The sequence below is a fragment of the Aotus nancymaae genome, unplaced genomic scaffold, assembly GCF_030222135.1.
Source record: "Aotus nancymaae isolate 86718 unplaced genomic scaffold, 86718_ANA_hifiasm-v0.15.2.pri h1tg000020l, whole genome shotgun sequence".
NCBI lineage: Eukaryota > Metazoa > Chordata > Mammalia > Primates > Aotidae > Aotus > Aotus nancymaae.
Genome location: NW_026988432.1, coordinates 67,292,416 through 67,318,714, shown reverse-complemented (window position 1 = coordinate 67,318,714; position 26,299 = coordinate 67,292,416). Strand labels below are relative to the sequence as shown.

The window sequence follows — 26,299 nt, the reverse complement described above, 5'->3', positions numbered from 1 at the left end:
TATTGTTTATAATTTAAATAGAATATAAAAATTATATATATACCTAAGAATCATTCCAAGTGTTTACTGAGCACAGTGTCTTCCAGACACTGTCTTAGGCTATGTAGGGTGTGACTGGATGGAATAGAAGTCCAGAGACTGCGGAGGTCAATTCAGTCAGTGAGTAAACACCACAGGGGCTAGAAAGGCTGGAGAAGCCACGTGGAAGAGTCGTAGGACTTAGGTTTTAGAATGAGTATAAAAGACAGCAGAGGGCTTTCCATTTTGTTGTGGGATATGTGAGCCAGGCTGTGCCACAGCATGTTGATGTATTTCTCTTGTGCCTTCCTGAGAGCAGAGGTGCAGTCTTACTCAAACCTCTGCTCCTAACTGTACTTCTGGCATCTGGTGACTCTGCTGACTTATCTAGTGAATTCCTGGCTGGCATTGCACCACGAGCAAAGATCAAGTCAAGACTCAGGGCTGTAGAAGACAGCAGAGAACAAATAAAGGACAGTTTCAAAAAAGGCTGACTTCATTCTTTACCTTCCTGCCTCTCAGTTGTATCACCTACTTCCCCATTTTCCCTCTCCTCCTCAAGTTTAATGATTGGCTTCCAAACATGGTTTTTTGGGGGTTTTTTTGAGACAGAGCCTCACTCCATAACCAAGACTGGAATGCAGTGGTGCGACCTTACTCAGCTCACTACAACCTCCACCTTCTGAGTCCAAGCAATTCTCCTGCTTCAGCCTCCCGGGTAGCTGGGATTACAGGTGCCTGCCAACACGCCCGGCTAATCATTGTATTTTTAGTAGAGACAGGGTTTCACCATGTTGGCCAGGCTGGTCTTGAACTTCTGACCTCAGGTGAGTTGCCTGCCTTGGCCTCCCAGTGCTGGGATTAGAAGCATGAGCCACCACACCTGCCCCAAACATGTTTTTAAGTGTCAAAACTTTTTCTTCACACCAGACTTACATAGAAGTACAGTGTCAATCAGCTAGAAATGGAGGTGGGGACTAGAGCCTTCCCCACCTACAACCTCCCATACTTCAGGGCCTCCTGAAGGCCTCAAAGAACAATGTGAAATTTCTTTTCCATTCCAAGAGGGAGTGGCTCACTGCTGAGTCAGCACTCAGTTGCTGATACTGAACTCACCAGTGGAGTCCACCTGCCTCTACTGACCTTTGCATGAGCCTCTTTTTTTTTTTTGGAGATGGAGTCTCACTCTATCGCCAGGCCTGAGTGCAGTGGCAAGATCTTGGCTCACGGCAACTTCCACCTCCCAGGTTCAAGCAATTCTCCTGTGTCCACCTCCCGAGTCACTGGGATTACAGGTGCCCGCCACCACACCCAGCTAACTTTAGTATTTTTAGTAGAGACAGGGTTTCACCATGTTGCCCAGGATGGGCTTGATCTCTTGACCTTGTGATCCACCCGCCTTGGCCTCCCCAAGTGCTGGGATTACAGGCATAAGCCACCACACCCGGCCTGCATCGGCCTCTTTGCCCACCCTCTGTACTGAAGCCCATAAAACAACCGAGACCAGAACTTCCCCTTGAGGGGAAAGCAGTGACACTTCCAACTGCAAACTGAACACTTTAATCACTCCTGATACAGGAAATGCTGTCACGTGTATGTAAATTTTACCTGTTAATTTATCAGGATTCATTATTGCAATGACTTTATTTTTTCCATTTTAAGAAATGCTTTCTAGCCACCAAAATACCTACTATATGGTAAATTATATACATGATCTTTTTAAATCTCCTTTTCCATAGAGGTTCTATTTTTTTAAGAGATGCCTTCTACCATTGCAGGATATCACCTGTGTTCCCCTGCAGGGTTTTCATTTGATGACATTGTCCACCAGAAATTTCCTACTATCTATTGCTGTGTTTGAGGTTTAACTTAAAATGTGGGTCCAGATTATCACATAGAGCAGTTTACTGTTTAACCCTTATTTAGTTCTGAATTTTTTTGTAATCAGTTAATATATTATTGTAGATCAAATACTCTTACGAAATCAGAATGATGTTAATTATTTACATTATCAATTGCAAACTCAACTATTTTATATTAAAAAAAAAAAACTCCTTGGGACGGATCCATGATGGCCGATTAGGAGCAGCTCAGGATTGCAGCTAGTGGACACCACATTTCCAGATGGATTTTTATTGCCCACAGACCAGGAGATTCCCAGGCAGAGGAGCCCCATGGGTCGCCAGCGCAGCTGTTTTGGCCGGCGCAGCTATTTCGGCCAGCATGGCTGTTTTGGCCAGCGCCCCAGCGCGGCAGTTCTCCATATAAAATACACAGGTCCGGGCACCGTTTTAGCTGGTGATTGGAGCTCAGGGAATAAAGAGTCGCCCATTCAACTGATAGAAAAGGGGACTGAAACAGGGAGCCAGGCCAGGAGATTCCCGGGCAAAAAAGCGCCACGAATCTCAGCACAGCTCTTTCAGCTGGCACAGTGGGTTGTCGCACGGGAAATCACACAGATCCCAGCGCCTTTCAACAGGCAACTGGAACACCTGGGAGACAAAAAAAAAAAAATGCTCTGAGGCAGGGAGCCAGGTGATCAGGCTCGGCTGGTCCCACCCCCACAAAAAAACAGCAATCTGAAACCCTCTGGATTGAGAGTTTCACAGCAAACACAGCTGAACCCGGGATGGTCCAGCTCTGTCAGGGAGGGGCGTCCACCATTACCGAGGCACTCCACCACTACCGAGGTAGTCCGCCATTGCTGAGGCAGCCCGCCGTTGCCAAGGCAGCCTGCCATTACAGAGAGAGTCCGCCATTACAGTGGTGGGCCGCCATTGCCAAGGCAGTTGTAACTACACCCATATAAACAGAACTGCAGGGAATTTCACACAGCAGCAGCTCAGCAAAGCGTCTGCAGGCAGACAGTGACTAGGCTGCCTCCTTGCTGGGCAGGGCAGCCTTGAAAAAAGCCAGCAGCACAACAGAAACTCATAAATAAAGCCCTAACTCCCTGGGACAGAGCACCTGGGAAAAAAAAGGGGGGGAGGGTTTATGAGTTCAGCTGCAGCAGACTTAAACATACCTGCCCAGCAACTCTGAATGAACAACAGAGCTCACAGCTCAGCACTTGAGCTTCTATAAAGGACAGACTATCTCCTCAAGCAGCTCCCTGACCCCCGTATATCCAAAGAGTCACCTCATAAAGGAGAGCTCAGACTGACATCAGGCGGGTATCCTTCAGGGACAAAGATAGCAGAAGAAACTGGCAGTAACGCTTACTGTTCTGCAGCTGCTGCAGGTGATCCCCAGGCAAGCAGGGCCTGGAGTGGACCTCAGCAGTCCTACAGCACAGGGGCCTGACTGGTAGAAGGAAAACTAAGAAACAGAAAGAAATAACTTCATCATCAACAAACTGGGCATCCACTCAGAGACCCAATCTGAAAGTCAACAATTACAAAGATGACAGGTGGATAAATCCACAAAGATGGGAAGAAACCAGCACAAAAAGGATGAAAACACCCGAAATCAGAACATCTCTCCTCCTCCAAGGGATCGCAACTCCTCACCAGCAAAGGAACAAAGCTGGATGGAGAATGAGTGTGATGAATTGACAGAATCAGACTTCAGAAGGTGGGTAATAAGAAACTTCTGTGAGCTAAAAGAGCATGTTCTAACCCAATGCAAAGAAACTAAGAACCTTTAAAAAAGATTTGACGAAATGCTAATGGGAATAAACAACTTAGAGAGGAATATAAGTGAATTGATGGAGCTGAAAAACAACACGAGACCCTCACGAAGCATACGCAAGTTTCAACAGCCAAATTGACCAAGCAGAAGAAAGGATATCAGAGGTTGAAGATCACCTCAAATAAAATGAGAAGGCAAGATTAGAGAAAAAAGGGTTAAAAGGAATGAACAAAGTCTCCAAGAAATATGGGACTATGTGAAAAGACCTAATCTACGTTTGATAGATGTACCTGAATGTGACGGAGAGAATCAATCCAAGCTGGAAAATACTCTTCAGGACATTATCCAGGAAAACTTCCCCAACCTAGCAAGGCAGGCCAATATTCAAGTCCAGGAAATACAGAGAACACCACAAAGATATTCCTCAAGAGCAACCCCAAGGCACATAATCGTCAGATTTAAAATGAAGGAGAAAATGCTAAGGGCAGCCAGAGAGAAAGGTCGGGTTACCCACTAAGGGAAGTCCGTCAGACTCACTGCAGATCTCTCAGCAGAAACCCTACAAGCCAGAAGAGAGTGGGGGCTAATATTCAACATCCTTAAAGAAAACAACTTTCAACCCAGAATTTCATATCCAGCCAAACTAAGCTTCATAAGTGAAGGAAAAATAAAATCCTTTGTGAACAAGCAAGTACTCAGAGATTTCATCACCACCAGGCCTGCTTTACAAGAGCTCCTGAAAGAGGCACTAAACATAGAAAGGAGCAACCAGTAGCAGCCACTCCAAAAACATACCAAATGGTAAAGAGCATCAACACAATGAAGAAACTGCATCAACTAATGGGCAAAACAGCCAGTTAGCATCAAAATGGCAGGATCAGATTCACACATAACAGTATTAACCCTAAATGTAAATGGGCTAAACACCCCAATCAAAAGACACAGACTGGCAAATTGGATAAAAAGCCAAAACTCATTGGTATGCTGTATCCAGGAAACCCATCTCACATGCAAGGATACACAAAGGCTCAAAATAAAGTGATGGAGGAAGATTTACCAAGCAAATAGCAAAAAAAAGCAGGAGATGCAATTCTCATCTCAGATAAAGTAGACTTTAAACCAACAAAGATCAAAAGAGACAAAGAAGGACATTACATAATGGTAAAAGGATCAATGCAACAAGAAGAGCTACCGATGCTAAATATATACGCACCCTATACAGGAGCACCCAGATACATAAAGCAAGTTTTTAATGACTTACAAAGAGACTTAGACTCCCACACAATAATGGTGGGAGACTTTAATACCCCATTGTCAACATTAGATCAATGAGACAGAAAATTAACAAGGATATCCAGGACTTGAACTCAGACCTGGACCAAGCAAATCTAATAGACATTTACAGAACTCTCCACCCGAAATCCACAGAATATACATTCTTCTCAGCACCACATCACACCTACTCTAAAATTGACCACATAATTGGAAGTAAATCACTCCTCGGCAAATGCAAAAGAACGGAAATCATAACAAACAGTCTCTCAGACCACAGTGCAATCAAGTTAGAACTCAGAATTCAGAAACTAACTCAGAACCGCACAGCTTCATGGAAACTGAACAACTGGCTCTTGAATGTTGACTGGATAAACAATGAAATGAAGGCAGAAATAAAGATGTTCTTCGAAACCAACGAGAATGAAGACACAACATACCAGAATCTCTGGGACACATTTAAAGCAGTGTCTAGAGGAAAATTTATAGCAATAAATGCCCACATGAGAAGCAAGGAAAGATCTAAAATCGACACCCTATCATCAAAATTGAAAGAGCTAGAGGAGCAAGACCAAAAATCCTCAAAACCTAGCAGAAGACAAGAAATAACTAAGATCAGAGCAGAACTGAAGGAGATAGAGACACAAAAAACCCTTCAAAAAATCAACAAATCCAGGAACTTGTTTTTCGAAAAGATCAACAAAGTAGACAGACCACTGGCCAGATTAATAAAAAAGAAAAGAATAATCAAATCAATACAATAAAAAATGATAAAAGGGATATTACCACATATTCCAAAGAAATACAAACCATCATCAGAGATTATTACAAACAACTCTATGCACATAAACTAGTAAACCTGGAAGAAATGGATAAATTCCTGGACACTTGCATCCTCCCAAGCCTAACCCAGGAAGAAGCTGAAACCCTGAATAGACCAATAACAAGGTCTGAAGTTGAGGCAGCAATTAACAGCCTAGCAACCAAAAAAAAGCCCAGGTCCAGACGGGTTCACAGCCGGATTCTACTAGACATACAAAGTGGAGGTGGTACCACTCCTTCTGAAACTATTCCAAACAATCCAAAAAGAGGGAATCCATCCCAAATCATTTTATGAGACCAACATCATCCTGATACCAAAACCCGGCAGAGACTCAAGAAGAAAAGAAAACCTCAGGCCAATATCCATGATGAACATCGATGCAAAAATCTTCAATAAAATACTGGCAAGCCAATTGCAACAGCACATCAAAAAGCTTATACACCATGAGCAAGTAGGCTTCATCCCAGGGATACAAGGCTGGTTCAACATACGCAAGTCTATAAACGTAATTTGCCACATAAACAGAACCAAAGACAAAAAACACATGATTACCTTGATGCAGAGAAGGCCTTTGACAAAATTTAACAGCCCTTTATGCTAAAAACCCTCAATAAACTAGGTACTGACAGAACGTATCTGAAAATAATAAAAGCTGTTTATGACAAACCAACAGCCAGTATCATACTGAATGGGCAAAAACTGGAAGCATTCCCTTTCAAATCTGGCATTAGACAAGGATGCCCTCTCTCACCACTCCTATTCAATATAGTACTGGAAGTTCTAGCCAGAGCAATCAGGCAAGAAAAAGAAATAAAGGGTATTCAATTAGAAAAGGAGGAAGTCAAATTGTCTCTATTTGCAGACGACATGATTGTATATTTAGAAGACCCTATTGCGTCAGCCCAAGGTCTCCTGAAACTGATAAGCAACTTCAGCAAAGTCTCAGGATACAAAATCAATGTGCAAAAATCACAAGCATTCCTATACACCAATAACAGACTTAAAGAGAGCCAAATCAAGAATGAACTGCCATTCACAATTGCTACAAAGAGAATAAAATATGTGGGAATACAACTAACAAAGGATGTTAAGGACCTCTTCAAGGAGAACTACAAACCACTGCTCAACGAAATAAGAGAGGACACAAACAGATGGAGAAACATTCCATGTTCATGGTTAGGAAGAATCAATATCGTGAAAATGGCCATACTGCCCAAAGTAATTTACAGATTCAACGCTATCCCCATCAAGCTACCAATGACCTTCTTCACAGAACTGGAAAAAACCACATTAAACTTCATATGGAACCAAAAGAAAGCCCGCATAGCCTAGTCAATTCTAAGCAAAAAAAGCAAAGCAGCAGGCATCACACTACCTGACTTCAAACTATACTGCAAGGCTACAGTAATCAAAACAGCATAGTACTGGTACCAAAACAGATATAGACCAATGAAACAGAACAGAGGCCTCGGAGGAAGCACCACACATCTACAATCATCCAATCTTTGACAAACCTCACAAAAACAAGCAATGGGGAAAGGATTCCCTGTTTAATAAATGGTGTTGGGAAAACTGGCTAGCCATGTGCAGAAAGCAGAAACTGGACCCCTTCCTGACACCTTACACTAAAATTAACTCCAGATGGATTAAAGACTTAAACATAAGACTTAATGCCATAAAAACCCTAGAAGAAAACCTAGGCAAAACCATTCAGGACATAGGCATAGGCAAGGACTTCATGACCAAAACACCAAAAGCGTTGGCAACAGAAGCCAAAATAGACAAATGGGACCTAATCAAACTCCACAGCTTCTGCACGGCAAAAGAAACAGTCATTAGAGTGAATCGGCAACCAACGGAATGGGAAAAAATGTTTGCAATCTATCCATCTGACAAAGCGCTGATATCCAGAATCTACAAAGAAGTAAAACAGATTTACAAGAAAAAAACAAGCCCATTCAAAAGTGGGCAAAGGACATGAACAGACACTTTACAAAAGAAGACATACATGAGGCCAACAAACATATGAAAAAATGCTCATCATCACTGGTCATTAGAGAAATGCAAATCAAAACTACATTGAGATACCATCTCACGCCGGTTAGAATGGCGATCGTTAAAAAATCTGGAGACGACGGATGCTGGAGAGGATGTGGAGAAATAGGAACACTTTTACACTGTTGGTGGGAGTGTAAATTAGTTCAACCATTGTGGAAGACAGTGTGGCGATTCCTCAAGGACCTAGACATCGAAATTCCATTTGACCCAGCAATCCCATTACTGGGTATATATCCAAAGGATTATAAATCGTTTTACTATAAGAACACATGCACACGAATGTTCATTGTGGCACTGTTTACAATAGCAAAGACCTGGAACCAACCCAATTGCCCATCGATGATAGACTGGACAGGGAAAATGTAGCACATATACACCATGGAATACTATGCAGCCATCAAAAATGATGAGTTTGTGTCTTTTGTAGGGACATGGATGAACCTGGAAACCATCATTCTCAGCAAACTGACACAAGTACAGAAAATCAAACACCGCATGTTCTCACTCATACATGGGTTTTGAACAGTGAGAACATATGGACACAGGGAAGGGAGTATCACACACTGGGGTCTGTAGGGGGGAAATAGGGGAGGGACAGCGGGGGGTGGGGAGTTGGGGAGAGATAGCATGGGGAGAAATGCCATATATAGGTGATGGAGAGGAAGGCAGCAAATCACACTGCCATGTGTGTACCTATGCAACAATCTTGCATGTTCTTCACATGTACCCAAAACCTAAAATGCAATTTAAAAAATTCAAAAAAAACTCCTTAATTATTTTAAGAACAAAGACACTGACTTGCTTTTTAATTAACAAAATATGAGCAATTTCCATTTGATTAAATGTCCTTTTCCAACATGATGCCTGATTTGTGTGGTTTATTCCACAGTAATAACCTACTGTATTTTATCTACTCAGTCCTCTTTTTTAACAATTAGGGTGTTTCCAGTTTTCTACCATTATAAATAGCAACACTATTGTGAACGTCATTATATTTTTGCTTTCGTTTATTTCTCAATTTTTTTTTTTTTTGCCAGAACTGAATTTTCTGGGTCAAAGAATGCACTTTTGTGTAGCTTTTGATACATATTGCTAAGTGCCTTAAAGAAAACTGTAATGAGTCAGGTGGGTGGCTCACAGCTATAATCTCAGCACTCTGGGAGACCAAGGCAGTCAGATCACTCAAGATCAGGAGTTTGAGACCAGCCTGAGCAACATAGCAAGACCCCCATCTCTACAAAAAAAAAATTGGCTGGGCATGGTGCCTCAAGCCTGTAATCCCAGCACTTTGGGAGGCCGAGGTGGGTGGATCACTTGAGTTCAGGAGTTCAAGACCAGCCTGGCCAACATGGCAAAACTCTGTCTCTACTAAAAATACAAAATATAGCTGGGCATTTTGGTACGTGCCTGTAATCCCAGCTACTTGGGAGGCTGAGGCAGGAGAATTGCTTGAACTCGGGAGGCGGAAGTTACAGTGAGCCAAGATAATACCACTGCACTCCAGCCTAGGCGACAGAGCCAGACTTCATTTGGTGCACACCTGTAGTCCTAGCTCCTGGAAGGCTGAGGCAGGAGGATCACTTGAGCCCAGGATTTCAAGGCTGTAGTGAGCTATAATCATTGCCACTACACTCCAGCCTGGGACTTGAACTCCTGGGCTCCCAGCACTATGGGAGGCTGAGGCAGGTGGTTCACTTGAGCCCAGGAGTTCAAAACCAGCCTGGGCAACATGGCAAAACTCTATTTTTACTAAAAATACAAGAAATTAGTCTGGCATGGTGGCACATGCCTGTAATCCCTGCTACTTGGGAGGCTGAGGTGGGTGGATCACCTAAGGCCAGGGGTCAAGGCTGCAGTGAGCTGTGATTGTACCTCAGTACTTCAGCCCGGGTGGTGGAATGAGACCCTGTCTCAAAAAAAAAAAAGAAAGAAAGAAAAGAAACACGGGCATGGTGACCCTACAATAACTATTTTGTATTGAGCTAACCATGTGTTAGACTTTCATTGTTGCTGGGGTTTTTGTTGTTTGGTTTCGTTTTTTTATAGAGACAGGGGTCTTGAACTCCTAGTCTCAAGCAGTCTTCTTGTCTCGGCCTCCTAAAGTGCTAGGATTACAGGCATGAGCCACCATGCCCAGAGTATGTTAGACTTTAGATATAAATCAAATTTGTCTTTACAAAGACCATAGATGCCAGCTATGATCCTTGTATAAAAGATAAATAAAACTGGCCAGGCTCACAGCTATAATCCCAGCACTTTGGGAGGCCACGGTGGGCAGATTACTTGAGGTCAGGAGTTCAAGATCAGCCTGGTCAACATGGCAAAACCGCATATCTACTAAAAAGATAAAAATTAGCCCAGTGTGGTGATGTACAATCTGTAATCCCAGCTACTTGGGAGGCTGAGGCATGAGAATCACTTGAACTCCAGAGGTGGAGGCTCCAGTGAACTGAGATCCTGCCATTGCACTTCCAGCAGAGGTGACAAGGCCAGACTCTGTCTCCAAAAATAAAATAAAATAAGAAAACAGACACACAAAATGGTTGTCTTAAGTTCAAAGAGCTAGTAAATGATAAAGTTAGATTTGAAACTCAAGTCTCTCTAACTCTGAAGACCATGTATCTCATGAATTTGCTAGTATTCTCACAGTACATGAGAATGCCCAAACTGAACACAGGCTGGGTGTGGTGGCTCACGCCTGTAATTCCAGCACTGAGAGGCCAAGGCGGATAGATCACTTGAGGCCAGAAGTTCAAGACAAACCTGGCCAACATAGTGAAACCCCATCTCTACTAAAAATACAAAAATTAGCCAGGTGTGGTGGCGCATGGTTCTAATCCCAGTATTTGGCAGGCTGAGACATGAGAATCACTTGAAGAACAAGACTCTAGTGTCAAAAAAACAGAACAAAAAAAAACAATATTTTTTTTAACTAGAAAGGGCTTTAGAAATTTTGTCCAGCATTTTTACTTTTCCGTGACAAAACAGCCCTTAGCCTGGTAGAGACTGAGTTAGAAAAGCCATACAATGTTTTAGTCACAGACCCCTTCTTTTAGCACCCCACCCACACACACCAGACCTTTTTTCCATTACTCTTTTTTTTCAGTTCTTGGAAACCTAATTTCAATGGTTCTGGTTTATCTCTAATAACCTCTCCTAGCCTATCTTGGGTAACTTTTTTTTTAATGAAAGATGAGTTTTGATGGTAGCATATCAAAGCTTCCAGTGGGAAAGCTAAACAAAGGAGCTGTGTCTGAGCCCTCTTTGAACCTCTTTTCTGGAAGAGGAAGATTTCCATTCCTGTTAAGTGAGTTAAGTACCCATACTGGCCCGAGACTATACTTTGGCCGTATTTGGTGCCAGTGGGCCCTGCAGCAAAGCAGCAGTGCAGGAGGCTTTCCTGCAGCCATGGTTCTGAGCTAGAGAAGCCCTGACTCAGTGAGGATCAGCCAGTCACTGAGATCAGACGAAAAACACAAGCAGATTTTGGGAAGCAGGTCAGGCAGTAGAAGCAACTCATGTTCTAGAGATGTCACAGACCCATCAGAATTCCCCAGACAAGCAAAAAGTGATGAGGCAGTGGAAATAGACATGAGAGGGCATGCAGCAAACAGGAGTCTGTACATGCACATGCATGTACCGACACATATGCACACACGTGTGGACACACACACCCTTCTCTCAGGAGATCTGACCTTTAAAAGTTCCCTGGCCCTCCTTCTGAGGGTCTTTGTGATTCCTCTGGAACAAGAACTAATCCTGGAGAAGATTCATTTTAAGCAATCAGAAAGTTGTATGCAGCTGCCTTTTGTGGATAGTAAGGGACAGAGGAACATGAACACTTCTGGGGGAGCAACGTAAAATTTAAAACAATTCTTTATATCTAACATTTCAGTATATTGTATGTGCATTGGGTAATCAAGGTGCATCAGATTCTAATGTCAAACCTTAGTCATTTCCTTTTTGCAAAAGCATTTTTTACGAAATTAATATACTGGCCACACATGGTGGCCAGTATAGTATTATGCCTATAATCCTAGCACTTTGAGAATCCAAGGCAGGAGGATCACTTGAGGCCAGGAATTCAAGACCAGTCTGGACAACATAGTGAGACCCCGTCTCTACAACAAATGTTTTTTTAAAAAATTAGCACCATTCCAGCTGGGCATGGTGGCACATGTCTGTAGTCCCAGCTACTTGGGAGGTGGAGATGAGAGGATCACTTGAGCCCTGGAGGTCAAGGCTGCAGTGAGCCATGAGTGCACTACTGCACTCCAGCCTGGGCAATAGAGTGAGATCCTGTCTCCAATTAACTAATTAGTGAAAATAAAAACTGAATATATTATGTGGTTTTCTTGTGTTACTGCTTTTTAAATAGAGAATGCACCCTCTTAGTACCAAAATCTAGTTTTGCCTCAATTGCATCTGTAAGAGTCTCATGAGATCTAGTAAAGTATATATATTTTTTAAAAAGAGTGAGAGTAAAATAAAAGTATTCAGCATTATTAAGATGAAAAAAAAATCAGAATGTGGCCAATGAGATGGCTCAGGCCTGTAATCCCAGCACTTTGGGAGGCTAAGGCAGGAGGATCACTTGAGGTCAGGAGTTCGAGACCAGACTGGCCAATGTAGTGAAACCCTGTCTCTACTAAAAAATATATATAAAAATTAGCCATGCATGGTGGCACACTTGCCAGTAATCTCAGCTACTCAGGAGGCTAAGGCAGGAGAATCGGTTGAACCCAAGAGGTGGAGGTTGCAGTGAACTGAGATTATGCCACTACACTCCAGCCTGGTTGAATGAGTGAAACTCTGTCTCAAAAAATAATAATAAATAAAAAGATTTAAAAATCAAATTTACCTTTAAATTCACCTAAACTGAAATTTTAATTCCCATAGAACCATATCTACAAATTATTAGTGTTACTTTGGAAAGGGAGATTCAGGAAAGACTTTCTTAGACTTATTTTCCAGGCAGGGTCTCTGTCACTCAGGCAATAGTGTAGTGATGTGAACACAGCTCATTGCAGCCTCGACCTCTTGTGCTCAAGGGGTCCTCCTGCTTCAGGCTCCCAAGTAGCTAGGACCATAGGTGTATGCCACCACACCTGGCTCTTTTTTTTTTTCTTATTATTTTTTGTAGAAACAGGCTCTCACCATGTTGCCTAGGCTGGTCTCAAACTCCCAGGCTCAAGAGATCCTCTGGCCTCAGCCTCCCAAAGTGCTGGGATACAGGTGTGAGGCACCGTGCCCGGCAGAAAAGACACTTAGTTTCAATTTACATTTTTGACCTGGAGAGGACCATAAAGAATATTCCACCTAACCACATTTTCGAGATAAAAAAGATGCTGAGAAATGCTGAATTATGCACTCAGATTCTTCTGACTGATTAGAGTGGAACTGGCTCATTTGGACACAGTGAAGCCTATTGATTAAGTTATTTTGCTTCTTCAAAGGACTGTCAGGACCATCAAACATTGAGTAGTCATTTTAAAGATCAGAAGCAGTGGTGGAAAAACCCAGCTTTCAGGTTTTATAGGACTTCACTGAGAATAAAGTCTGAACGAGAGAAAGAGCCCCTTCCAGCAAAGCTGCCCTCCACTGCTCTCCTTGTTTTGGAGGTTAACACGTACATAAAAAGGACATGAAATATAAAGTAAACGTTAGAGGGCCACATCACATACACGGCTAGATGTTGATGTTCTTTGAGCTGAGTGGAAGTGTGACCAGTGCTGAACTGCAGTAGTGTGCTCTGGCTCCACCGCTTCAGATACAGATTACTATGCTTTCTCACGTTTTCTATTTTCTTTGGATTTTTAACATTTGTGGTCATAAAATTACTGGTCTTTTTTATTTCTTGTAAAAGACTTCATTCTGGCCTGGCACAGTGTCTCATGCCTGTAATCTCAGCACTTTGGGAGACTGAGGCGGGCAGATCACGAGGTCAGGAGTTCGAGACCAGCCTGGTCAATATGGTGAAACCCTGTCTCTATTAAAAATACAAAAATTAGCCAGGTGTGGTGGTGTGCACCTGTAGTCCCAGCTACTTAGAAGGCTGAGGCAGAAGAATCGCTTGAACCTGGGAGGCAGAGGTTGCAGTGAGCCGGGATTGTGCCACTGTACTCCAGTCTGGGTGACAGAGCAAGACTCCATCTCGAAAAAAAAAAAAAGACTTCATTCTGACCAATATACTTATTTGTTTATAGAGCCATATTTTTCTCAGAGATAGTTTTCTTATAGAATTACGTATGATATTTTCTTTTCTTTTTTTTTTTTTAAGACGAGGTTTCACCGTGTTGGTCAGGCTGGTCTTGAACTCCCAAACTCTGGTGATCCACCTGCCTTGGCCTCCAAAGTGCTTGGATTACAGGCTTGAGCCACCACACCTGGCCAATTATGATATTTTCATTGTACAGAATTTAAATAGTTTCTACCCTGGAGTAAAGAAACATGATCTAATTCTCCCTTAACACTAACGAAGGTAACAACATGTAAAGTTAGACTTCAAAAATATTTTTAGCGAAGGTGGGTGAAGCGTGTGAGGCACAGGGATGGTTTCTGCTGTTTTAATCATGGTAGCAGATAATTATTTGGGACATATTGTGTGTGACTCCTCAGCAGATAATTATTTGGGAAGTACTGTATATAACTTCTTTATTCCTTTTCCTGAGAGATACTCTCTGCTTTTATTTCCTTCTGACCTTCTGTAAACAGAAAAAGATTGTTCTAATTGCGTGCTAGCTTTTTTGGAGATTAGTGTGACCTGCATTGTGTCTGGGATAGAGGCTTTGCTTACAGTGCCTGATTTGCTCTTCATAAGTCCCAAAAGTGTGGAGGTCACTTTTTTGGTTTTTGTGTTTTGAGACAGAGTCTCACTCTGTCGCCTAGGCTGGAGTGCAGTGGCATGATCCCAGCTCACTGTAACCTCCGCCTCCCAGGTTCAGGTGATTCTCATGCCTTAGCCTCCTGAGGAGTGGGGATTACAGGCACCTGCCACCACATCCAGCTAATTTTTGTATTTTTAGTAGAGATGGAGTTTCACCACGTTGGCCAGGCTGTTCTCGAGCTCCTTACCTCAAGTGATCTGCCTGCCTTAGCCTCCCAAAGTGCTGGCATAACAGGCATGAGCCAGCTCGCCCAGCCTAGCCCTTTTTTGTTTGAACTATGTGGCTTACATGGCCTTTTTTCTTGCCCTGTTCTTTGACCAGACTCTTTGTATTGTAGCTTACTTGAAACTAATGATTTCAGCAGTAGGTTTTAGGTGAGGCCAGTTTTTGGTGAATAGCTCATTATTAAAAGTTATTTTATGCTGAGCTTAATACCTAGGTGATGGGTTGATAGGCGCAGCAAACCACCATGGCACACATTTACCTACGTAACAAACCTGCACATCCTACACATGTATCCCAGAGCTTAAAGCAAAACAAAACAAAAATTTAAAAAAATTTTAGCTTATTTTAGCTAAGAACATCAAATAATTTTCACTATCTCACATAGTCATGAGTGAATATATTTGCCTAATACTCTTCCTTTTGTGTTTAAAAATATAGATACTAAGTAGAAATTACAAGTTAATGTTTATCTCACATAGTATTTAGTAAATATTTTGTGAATAAATATACTTCATTTTGGTTTAGTCTAACACAAGTTAGGATCTCTTCTCACTGGTAATAGGAATTTTAATTTTGTTTGGCACAATGTAGACATTTTTCTTTTTTGAGACAGTGTCTTGCTCTGTCGCCCAGGCTGGAGTGCAGTGGCGCGAACTCGGCTTACTGCAATCTCTGCCTCCCAGGGTCAAGTGATTCTCCTGCCTCAGCCTCCCGAGTAGCTAGGACTATAGGCGTGCACTATCATGCCCAGCTCATATTTGTATTTTTAGTAGAGATGGAGATTCACCATGCTGGCTAGGCTAGTCTTGAACTCCTGACTTCATGATCTACCCACCTCAGCCTCCCAGAGTGCTGGGATTATAGGTGTGAGCCACTGTACCTGACCTTTTTTTTTTTCTTTTGAGATGGAGTCTTGCTCTGTCGCCAGGCTGGAGTACAGTGGCGCAATCTTGGCTCACTGCAACCTCCGCCTCCCATGTTCAAGTGATTCTCCTGCCTCAGCCTCTCAAGTAGCTGGGATTACAGGCACCTGCCACCTTGCCCAGCTAAATTTTGTATTTTTAGTAGAGACAGGGTTTCACCATGTTGGCCCGGCTGGTCTTGAACTCCTGACCTCAGTTTCCCTTATAATATTAACCACTGTTTTATTGTGTGCCAGGTAATGTGTTAAGCATTTTGAATGCATTACCTCATTTAATCTTTCCAATAACCCTATGGAAAAAGTGATATTAAATACCTTCTTTCACAATAATAAAACTAAGATAAGAAACATCCTCAGGCCTGGTGCAGTGGCTCACAGCTGTTACTCCAGGACTTTGAGGTGGGAGGATCACTTGAGCTCAAGGCCAACCTGGGCAACATAGGAAGATCACCTGTCTCTACAAAAAGTTTAAAAATTAGCTGGGTGTGGAAGTGTACACCTGTGATCCTGGCTACTGGAGTCTGAGGTGGGAGGATCACTTGGACCCAGAAGGTGGAGTATGCAGTGAGCCAAGATCACACCACTGCACTGCAGCCAGAGAAACAGTGAGACCCTGTCTCCAAAGAAAAGAAAGAAGCATGCTCAGTGTTACATCACTCTAATCAGGGCAGAGCCAAGGCACAAACCCAGACCTGTCTAATTTTAGACCCCTTGTAGTTTATCTTCACTTGCCTTGAATCTTTGATGTAATTTGGTGCCTCATGTTAAAATAACTGTTTAATAATAAAATGGTATTAAGTAGCACCTAGCACCAGAGCACAAATGTCTAAGAAATCGATTTCTCCACCTCTACTTCACTCAGGAGGAAACCCTGCACAAGTCGACCAGCAGCAGCAGCATGTCTCCCTCTTTCCCTGAAGATCCAGTCCTGGAGGCCATGTCCACGAGGAAGAGTGAGTAGTTGTGGTGCAAAGATCGAGAGTCAGATATCTTACTACAAAACGCACTTGACCTAGAGCAAGGATCCCAGAGTACCTTGTGATCATTTGGGGTAGAAAGAACTAACTCTGGCATTTCACTGATCAGGAGATGAAATACTTATTTTCCAAGGGTGGCATCATAAGGTAGGGCTAACCTGATCACCAGGCCTCAGAGTCTTATGACAGAGCAGGCACATTTGTGTTTATGAACAATAGTCATGGAAAATATATAAATCAGTTGTGTGTGTGGTGTTCTGTTTTGTTTTGTTTTAGACAGAGTACCTCCTTGGCTAAATTTAAACCAGAATCCCTAAAAAACCATATTTATTATCACTCCACCTACAACCCACAGACACCCATATTTAAAAACCTGTGTAGATAGTGAAAACACATTTATAACTCTTTAGGAGATAGATTCTGAACACAGATATCTAAAGTTAAGGGATTTTTAAAGCCTTTTAATAATGCTTTTCATTTATAAGATCATTATGAAGGATTAAAAATTATATATTACCTTGATTTCTCATGTGCAAAAATTCTTTAAGTAGTGTTTTTATTATTTACACTGATTATATAAAAAATAGTCTGTGCTGGCTAGTTATCCACAATTGGTATTTGGTCAAGCCCATTAAATATTATAGGGACCCAGTTGGATCACATAATGGACTTCTGTATCTTTTCTGGACTGTGGAAATTATATCTGTGTTTTCCTTAGTGGTTTCTCTTGGTGGGACGGTCTAAATGGATGGATCATATGTAACTTTGTGTTGACTCTCACTTTCTACACCCACTACGTTGAAGCAGCTCTACTTTGTACATAGAGTAGGAGGAAGCACTAAATAAAACTCTGGCACCATAATTTATTTCTAATGTTCTCCTTATGTTTTCAAAAAGTGAATCCAGAACCATTCAGACGCTAAAGCATTCTCCTTTTAAACACTATCTTAAAATGTTACTAGGCAGAGGAGGACAGTGGTACAATATTAACATCAAAGCTGAAGCCTACTTTTTGCACTTTAAATACAGTTTAATATAAACCTAAAAACAAAATGTCTTAGTAAATGTAGAAAGAAGGGTTTCCTTTATTTTATCTTTAAAAAGAGAATGTAAAAAGAGGGTACACTTGAAAATTTTGGTATGATTTGTGAATCTTTCTGGCCACACCTAACATGCTTCCTTTTTTCTTGCTATTTCTTTAGCAAATTTACTTTGCAAAGATTGTTCTGTAACAGTCCTCAGAGTCTGCTCCTAAGGATTACCATTGCCATCTTAAAATAGCTCTGCAATGAAATAAATAATTCATCTTTGAATATAGTGTTTGTCACAAATGTCAAAGGGTTTTGTGTTAGAAAATTCACAGTGAGTTTTATTCATTTGGTTAAATCTTTAGAGCCTCCAAAGTTCCTGCCCATATCATCAACACCCCAGCCAGAGAGACGGCAGCCACCACAGAGACGACATTCCATTGAAAAGGAAACGCCTACTAACGTGAGGCAGTTCCTGCCGCCTTCTAGGCAGAGTTCCCGCTCTCTTGTAAGTACAGGAAAGACCACTAGTAACTTAGGGATCAGATAGAAGACCTAGAGTCATTAGCTTTCTTATGAAGATGATAAGGAGAAAAGAACTTGCAAAAGTTAGAATGAACTTTGAATAACTTACTTAATAGCTAAAGAAAACAAACAGCTGTGCGTGATAGCTCATGCCTATAATCCCAACACTTTGGGAGGCCGAGGTGGGAGGATTGCTTGACTCCAGGAGTTCAAGACCAGCCTCAGCAACATTGTGAGATCCCATCTCTGCAAAAATTAAAATAATGAGCCAGGTGTGGTAGTGCACACCTGTGGTCCCAGCTACTTGAGAGGATGAGGTGAGAGGATCACTTGTACCCAAGAGGTTAAGGCTGCAGTGAGCTATGATTGTACCACTGCATTCCAGCCTGGGCAACAGAGTGACACCTTGTCCAAACACTATCTGTAACTTAAATGAATCTTGACAGTGTTTGTTCACTTTGAGCTGTTTTTTTTTTCCAGAAAATTTATCAATGGTTGAAAGTATGGATATTACTAAAGAAATGCTTTCTTTCAAATGCTATAAAAATTTTTAAAAATTGACCAAAAAAACTCTTAGCAAAATGACAACAGTCGATGATCTTACTGAGGCAAAAGTACAAGAGAGGGAGAATTTTGATCCATTAATAACCACTGTACATTGTTTTCTAATATGTTTTGTGATATTTGGGGCCAGTAGTGTTATTTTAGTTGAACTGGTTAACAGTTTTTGCTGTTTTCCAGAGACTTGCAGGTTCTTACAGTGGGTGCTTATTTCTCAGGACAGTGGACAGCACACAAGGGTCTGTCAGGAAGAATTAATAGATCTCCCAGCCAAAGGAGTTCTCCAAAGACTCTTTTGTAGCCCCACTTGGCTTCTGAAATATTTGTAGGCAAGATGCATGGCTACAATTAATATTCTACCCACAGTCAGATATCTAATATGTTTTCAAATATTCGTGAATAAAAAATACTAGAATACATTTAATACTTAAGTCCTTTTTTTTAAGGCTGTGATCAATTATTAGAGTTTCAATTAAAGTAATAACAGATGGGAGATAATGCAGTTATTGTGAAGACAGGATTTTGTTTTGTTTTGTTTTTTTGAGACTGAGTTTCGCTTTGTTGCTAGGCTGGAGTGCAGTAGCGCGATCTTAGCTCACTTCAACCTCTGTCTCCTGGGTTCAAACAACCCTCATGCCTCAGCCACCTGAGTAGCTGGGACTACAGGCCTGCACCACCAAGCCCAGCTAATTTTTTGTATTTTTAGTAGAGTCAGAGTTTCACCATGTTGGCCAGAATAGCCTCCCAAAGTGCTGGGATTACAGGCGCGAGTCACCAGCAGAAGACAAGGATTTAGAACAGAGTTTAGAATGTTAACATTTAGTCAGTCACCTCTATTCCAAAACAGTGCAATTGAAGAACTAGCAATTTTATGGCCATTCCTGATAGGATTCTTCTAGCTCTAGAATAATCACCAAAACATAGCTATTTGATCAAATTATAGCCTTGTCAGTGGTTTACCAACAGGAAAACAGAACTCTGACCAGACAGATTCAAACTTAAAAATCCAAAAACTTGTTTTCATGTGAATAAGTTGTTTCTTTTACCAAAATATATCATTATTATCACAACTTTAAAATACGTAAGAGGGGCCAGGTGCAGTGGCTCACCCCTGTGATCCCAGCACTTTGGGAGGCCGAAGGAGGAGAATCGCCTGAGGCCAGAAGTTTGAGACCAGCTCCTGGGCAACTCAATGAAATCTCTGTCTCTACAAATTTTTAATTAAAAACTTAGTTAAATGTTGTGGTGCGTTCCTATAATCCCAGCTACTCAGGATGCTGCAGAGGAGGGTCTCTTGAACCCAGGAGTTTGACGCCGCAGTGAACTAAGATTGTGCCACTCCACTCCAGCATAGGTGACAGAGCAATACTCTGTCTCTAAAAAGTGTATGTACATATATATACACACATATGTGTATGTGTGTGTATATGTGTATGCGTGTGTATGTATATATATGTAAGAGAGAATTTGTGTTTTTTTCCATAAGTCTAATTATTAGGGTATTCTCGTCTTCACACAGCTTTTCCTAGAAGCCAGTCTATCATTTAGCTTGTAACTGGCCTTTATGTGATCATACAATGTCGTTATTGAGGCTAGACTTAAAGTTTAAAATTAACAGTGTAAAGGAACTATCAGATTTGCTGTAAGGTAGTTTCAGCTAATAATAGAAGTTATGCTAAGACCTTGAGCCAACACCAAGGGCCCATGAACATGTCTGTTTCCTGGAGCTCTTAGTGTGTGCTTGGTCAGGCCATGCACTGTTACTTTGTGGAGCAGGAAGGAGAGCAAGGTAAACTAACTTGCAATCACTGAAGAAGGTCTCGGCGAGCAGGCAGTGGGAGAGCCCCTCTGGTCAGCACTCAACAGTGGTCATCAGATTGAAGGCAGGGAGCAGAGTTCATACAGGTCTCCGAGCACTAGTGGAAACAAAATGAAATGATCTTTCTTGCTAATAGCTTATCTTGGGAAACCCATAAAATCATACCTTGTAGTAATGCCCTATAGCTTGGTAAGTATTGTTTTTATAAGTGTAATTAATTTTAAAATGTAGCTGCATTTTAGAAAACATAGAATCAGTTTGTATTTATAACTCCTCAACTGAAAATGGCAGGAATGTTTTATTGATAATTTTTTTTTTTTTGAGATGGAGTTTCAATTTTGTTGCACAGGCTGGAGTGCAATGGTGTGATCTTGGCTCACCGCTACCTCCACCTTCCGAGTTCAAGAGATTCTCCTGTCTCAGTCTCCCGAGTAACTGAGATTACAGGCATGCGCCACCATGCCCGGCTAATTTTGCATTTTTAGTAGAGACAGGATTTCTCCATGTTGGTCAGGCTGGTCTTGAGCTCCCGACCTCAGGTGATCCACCTGCCTTGGCCTTCCAGAGTGCTGGGATTACAGGCATGAGCCATTGAGCCCAGCTGATTATTTTTGTTTTTATTGTATCTCCCGCCCTTGTGATGTTTAAAGTGTAATTTTTTTCATCATTTGATCAAATAACTGAGGGCGAGTGCTCATCTAGCCTAAAGGCACCTCGTGTTGGCAGTACCTTCCCAAGGCAGGCACAAGTGGCTGCCTGGCGCATGTCCTCATGCTTTCTCGGGCACAGTAAGCAGTTGCCTCTGTCCTTCGTCACAAGCCCCACTGAGGAAACTCAGAGTGTTCACAGGACTCTAAATTAGAAAAATCCCTGCTATGTGAACACAGATTCTGCAGGAAAGACTTCATGATTTCATTACTGATTTATATGTGTGGATGCAGGCATTGGCACGGACTGTTCCATCCTCACGGTGTTTTTTGTTTTGTTTTCCTTTTGTGATCTGTAATCACTATGTGTAGGTCATTTGTGTTCAGCATTATTTTCTCCTGTTCTTTTCCCCCTGCTGTTTTCTTTTTCCCTTATATGTTGTTCAGGTTCCTAGGATAACCAGTGTCTGGCCAAGGACGCCTTTCCGACCACTTTTTTCTACCATACAAACAGCTTCTCTGCTCAGCTCTCATCCTTTTGAAGCAGCCATGTTTGGGGTAGCAGGGGCTATGTATTATCTGTGTGAAAGAGCTTTTACCAGCAGGTGGAAATCCTCAAAGGTTGGCCTCTTTCTGCTGGGTCTGGGATTATTTCATTCTCTGTATCTCTGACGGTGACACCTCAACTGTTGCGCTCTCTGAGAATTAACTGCTTAGATAGCACTTTGCTTCCAATCATTGATTCTACTCTTGTGCAGGATGCACTGATCATGCTGTGGTCTCAGTTGAAGGGGAAATAACTGAGAAAGGACAACAAACTCAAAATGCAGCATCAGATAAGAGGGACCTGTGGGTGTTTGTCTCCTCAGGTGATCTAATTGTATAGCAGGGACAGTGCTGCCATCTTCCTCTGTGTGCAGCAGGCAGTCTGAGCCTGTGGGGTGCATTGCTCCTAGGGCCTCCCCCCATCACCAGAAGACTATTTGCTCACTTATTCCGTGGGCAGAGCAGCCTCCTGCCAGGCCAGATAGCCATGGTGGACTCCGCCTGCCCACAGACACCTGCACGCACAGGGCATGGGCTCAGGAAATTTGTGTGTTCCCAGCACCTGTAATGAAGCTGTGTTATGACAGTCAGGGTGTATGTTACTTCTCTGCAGAGATAAATTTTCAGTTTCCTTTTTATTGATGTGGCTATTTTAAATAATTCTGCATTATATTACTGTTTTTTGAGTTTTTTTTACACAGAATAATACACCATTATTTGAACCTTCACATTTCTAAGTGAAATAAAGAGCTCTAAGACCACATCAAAACTTCTGCTGCTACCACGTAGCAGGTGTTCAGAGCAGCCTTTGTGCCACAGCAGGCAGGGCCTGGCTCTCTAAGGCCCTGGATTTACTAACCTTGTCCTTGACAGATGACCCTGCAGCTGGTTTCTTGGTTATTCTTTCTTACCCGTCTTAGTATATAAAGGAGACTCAATGTAACTAAGACATAACACATTTCTTTCTCTGATCTTTGTCATGAAATGCAGGGGAAATCTCGATCCTTTTTTCCTGTTTTAGATGTGCCCTTGGTCAGCACATGGTCAGGTGCCAGGGTGGCTTTTTAACTCCTGTCACTCCTGCCTCTATTGAAGAACTGCTGGCATTTTATTATCAATTCTCCCCAAACAGAGATATCTGTACACTAAGGCCATATACCACTTTAGGCAAAGAAAGGATTCGCTTTGAGTTTTATAATTGGTTGAGAAGAGTAAACTTAATAGTTGCTATTTTTATTTAAATTTGCCTCTCTTTGGTTTATTAAAAACTCAAAAAGCAATGGTTGTTTTGGGTAATTTTCAAATGCCAGTTACTTATTTATGAAGTTTTTACTAATCATGAACACTGTATGAAATATGACTATTCCCATTTCTCTCTGTGGCACAATAACCAAAATTTTACATTACGCTGTCTCATCTTTGTGCTGCCTAAGTGACCCCTTTTGAATGGTAAAATATAGCCAGAATAGTATCAAAAATACTCAGCAGTTTTAGTGACATGCATAGAAGTAAGTTTAAAGTTTTATAGCACATTATTGTCTTCATTAAAGCTCTCTAAGATTTAGCTTTCCTTTCCTGAATTTGGGAGTCCCATTGACACATGGACAAGCAAGGGAACTAGAGTTGTGCTAGTGTGGTCCTTCCCCCGGCCATGTCTGGCCACTCAGATGGGCCGAACACTTGCAGTGGGAGCCCCAGGCAGTGGTGTATTGGGAAAGGGCTCCTGCTCTCACTGCAACCTTGAGTGCCCTCCACATTCCAGAGCAGTAGTAGCTCTGCAAGATCTGTGCAAGTTTAATTTGGCTTTGGAGATGTCGAATTAATATTTTTATAAACTGAAAAAAAAATAATTAAAACTATTCTAGTAACTATCATTTTCTTTTATGTTGCATTAAAGTTTTGTTGTCCTTGGGAAAACTCCAAAATTAAAACATTAGCATTTGACCGGATGGAAATTATTTCACTAAAGGGTAGTCTGCTTGAATTGTTTTTTAAAAAGATCAAGAAAACAAACAAAAATCTACTATATTTAAATTATATCTCATGATGGCTAGGCATGGTTGCTCACACCTGTGATCCCAGCATTTTGGGAGGCTGAGGCTGGCGGATCACTTGAGGTCAGGTATTTAAGACCAGCCTGGCCAACATGGCGAAGCCCCATCTCTACACAAAAGTTATCCAGGTGTGGTGGTGCGTACTTGGAATTTCAGCTACTCAGGAGACTGAGGTACGAGAATCACTTGAACCCAGGAGGCAGAGGTTGCAGTGAGCCAAGATCGTGCCACTGTTCTCCAGCCTGGGTGACAGAGTGAGACCTTGTCTCAAAAAATGAATAAATAAATAAATTATATCCCATGAAGTACTGGATTTTCATGTGGGTCAAAGCAGTGAGTTGAAAGTTTGCTTTGCTAAGCCCTTTTGTGACTCAAGACTGAAGAGAGGGAGGTGCAAGCTGCCAGGTCTGTTGTGCCATGCTAGCGTATCTCTACAAATGAAAAATATCACCATCTGCCTGAAGGGTTTACAGCCCAGGTATCCACGTTATAAAGTCAGTTAAATTTGGTACTGTTTGCTGTCTTCTTAGCATGCACAATAGCAAATCTGATTATCTGGTTATTTGCTACATAATAAATCTAGTAGTGTTTACCTGGTTATGTGCTAGATTCCCACGTTATTTTGTTGCAGTGTAGCCATTTTGTCATAGTTAGCCATCAGAAAGTATACCCTAGTCATACTCATCACTGATGAATAAAAATAATAGCAAAACTTCTGAAATAAATTAAAAGCTGAGAAATTCCATCATTCAGTTGTGTTCAGCTAACACTACTTACTTAGTGCACGATTTGAATGGCCTGACCTTCAGAAAGGCAGTTTATTGTTCCCAATTAACGCTACTCTTTTCTGAAGCTGGAGCAAAACAGAGCAGATACGAACTCGCCAATTTAATCCTATCATCTCTGAACATAGTTCCTGTTTAAAGAGAAAACTGTGATCGTTGATTTTTTAAATGAATATTTGAAGCATCTTAGAGCCTTAATCTTTCTGAATAAACTCACCTGCCCTCTTATACTAATAAGCTCCTCATCTTAAAAATTCAATCGCAGGATTTTTCTGAAAGCATTTTTAAGCAAATGTAATTTCCTTAAGTTAGCTTGAACAGAGATAGTTTTGTATTGATTTTTAGTAAAATGCAGTTAAAACTACTTTTTTAAGTAAAATGCTAATGTTTGACAAGTCTGCAACCTAGATTTATTTTTGTTTTTCTCTGATTGAAAGACAGAACTGATTGTTAAATCTCTATAAACTGACTGCATTCATAGTCCTGTGTTTTCTCACTGGCGTGTTGGATTCCAGAATGCCTGTGAGCGATGCTGTTGTGTGTGTGTGGGAGTGAATTATAATGTGTTTGTGCTGAGAACATTCAGTTTCAGTGTCACTGCACCACAATGGCCCCTTGCAGCCTGGCAGGGTCCGAATGCACAAGACTGTTCTGTCTTTCTCTGAGATCCACCAATCAAGTGCGGGGCCAGATGGGGAGCGGATGGGTGTGAGGCTCTTATTCAGTGAGATCAGTTACATCAACATCTTCCGCAGCTGCTGGTAGGGAAACCATTAACACAAGACAGCCAACATAAATATTTATTGTGAAATTCTTTTACATTTCTCTAGTCTTTCCAGTGCTGACTATTAGCAGTTGTTGAAAGTAAGAACAGAAATCAGAAGTCTAGAGAACTGTGGGGCAGCCTGGAGAGACTGCCTTTTGGATATAAATGGCTCTAGCAGTTTCATGTTCCAGTTTCACTCATATCATTAGGATTTGTAAAGGTGTGCTGATGTAACTGATCACTAAATAATGCTTCTCAGTAAAATTTACTAACCATCTTCTTTTGGCTATTCTGGGTACCACAAACCAGTTTTAAAAACAGGGCCAGGCCAGCCAGGCACAGTAGCTCATGCCTGTAATCCCAGCACTTTGGGAGGCCAAGGTAGGTGGATCACCTGAAGTCAGGAGTTGGTGACCAGCCTGACCAACCTAAAGAAACCCCATCTCTACTAAAAATACAAAATTAGCCAGGCATGGTGTTGCATGCCTGTAATCCCAGCTACTCTGGAGGCTGAGGCAAGAGAATCGCTTGAACCTGGGAGGTGGAGGTTGTGGTGAACCGAGATTGCACCATTGCATTCCATCCTGGGCAACAAGAATAAAACTCTGTCTCAAAAAAAAAAAAAAAAAAAAACATGGCCAGGCTGGGCATGGTGGCTCATGCCTGTAATCCTAGCACTTTAGGAGGCAGAAGTGGGTGGATCACTTGAGCCCAGGAGTTCAAGACCAGCCTGGACAACATAGTGAAACCCAATCT

The 26,299-nt window shown here is 41.8% G+C and overlaps 1 protein-coding gene across 4 annotated transcripts in view; it reads left to right on the top strand.

Annotated features, from left to right (window-relative positions):
* The window catches only part of SPIRE1 (spire type actin nucleation factor 1), a 224,313-nt gene that overhangs the window by 189,947 nt on the left and 8,067 nt on the right, over positions 1-26,299 (top strand). For 2 of the 4 annotated variants that reach the window (XM_064379432.1, XM_064379431.1), the window contains 3 exons: positions 16,698-16,788; positions 18,206-18,348; positions 21,840-22,013. In XM_064379432.1, coding sequence (XP_064235502.1) covers positions 16,698-16,788; positions 18,206-18,348; positions 21,840-22,013 — 408 coding nt within the window. The remainder of the gene's footprint in view (positions 1-16,697; positions 16,789-18,205; positions 18,349-21,839; positions 22,014-26,299) is intronic. The other 2 variants (XM_064379430.1, XM_064379429.1) reach the window with 1 other exon arrangement.